This window comes from Serpula lacrymans, assembly GCF_000218685.1.
Source record: "Serpula lacrymans var. lacrymans S7.9 unplaced genomic scaffold SERLAscaffold_46, whole genome shotgun sequence".
Taxonomy (NCBI): Eukaryota; Fungi; Basidiomycota; class Agaricomycetes; order Boletales; family Serpulaceae; genus Serpula; species Serpula lacrymans.
The window spans coordinates 4,243-5,318 of record NW_006763326.1 but is presented as its reverse complement, the minus strand read 5'-3'; the positions used below and the strand labels follow the sequence as shown (position 1 = coordinate 5,318).

Here is a 1,076-nt window from a genome sequence, read left to right as displayed (position 1 = left end):
CTCCATTGACAGCTGATATCGCTGACACTGGAATCAGATATTTCCATGCGCAATTAACGGTAGGGGAGTAACCGAAGTGAAATACACGTTGCTTGGGCCCTAAGGAGATGACCACGAACCGTCATCAGTGATAGTGTCCATCATGATAATGAGAATCTTCCCCTGATTTGGAAGGAGAGATACTTACGATTGTGACTCATGCGATGTGAGGGTGAAGGGCAAAATATTCCCTACATTAACCGTGATTTGACACGTCCGAGTCATACCTTCCCGCAGACCCCTGACTGGCTACGATGCTATGCTATTTGTTCACTGAGGGCCTCTGTAAACGAATCAGTGTTCTATGACTATAAGTTGATGTAATGAATGCTCGACTATTTCAGTCCATCGAGTTGATTGAGATGTCTGATGATGGTGACGTTATACGAGGGATTTGCTCTGATATGTATACCAGGCCACTTGTTCAAAAGCTGTGTGCCGCTCCATTGATTTACAGGTGACCGGTGAAAAGTTCAAGGTTATTTTTTTGGTAGCACGACCCAAGCACTACTCGGTTGATAATTTATCTTCTGGGTTTGAAGTGCACTGGCCATTGAAAGCGAGTATTCAGACTGTCATTCAAGCATGGACCCCAGGAGAATGATTGGTGTAGGGTGTACTGGATTACTTGCACCGAGTCCGAACAGGATGTTCAAGTTGCCCATATGTAGACATCGTGAACATTCTCACGGCAATTTACTGGACGTTTATGGGTGCTTATGGGCGCTTATGTACGAGACATGTGTAGTACACGAGCTTGTTAGAAGTTTGATTTGATAGACTGTCATATCATAGCATTGCCAGCGCCATTGAAGACGGTCAGACCCTCTGGAACTTGAAACACCCTCAGCCCTTACAGCCCTCACCAGCTACAGATTAAAGATGGGTTCAGGTCGTTTTTCTCTTATTCTCCATAACATCTACTCGACTCTTTTTCGACCACACATGCCTTATCCAAACGACATTTTTGGCATATTCCAGAGGGCGTCATCGGGCCTATGGGACCTGAGTCATGGGAGCGGCAGCTTTGCGTAGAC

The 1,076-nt window shown here is 45.7% G+C and overlaps 1 protein-coding gene across 1 annotated transcript; it reads left to right on the top strand.

The window, feature by feature from the left end:
- Nucleotides 1-624: 624 nt before the first annotated feature.
- Nucleotides 625-919, top strand: SERLADRAFT_444212 (uncharacterized protein; the record flags this gene model as incomplete). Its single annotated transcript, XM_007324838.1, has 2 exons — nucleotides 625-770; nucleotides 835-919. 2 exons carry the CDS (start codon nucleotides 625-627, stop codon nucleotides 917-919), a joined length of 231 nt encoding a protein of 76 aa, XP_007324900.1.
- Between the last annotated feature and the right edge of the window lie 157 nt (nucleotides 920-1,076).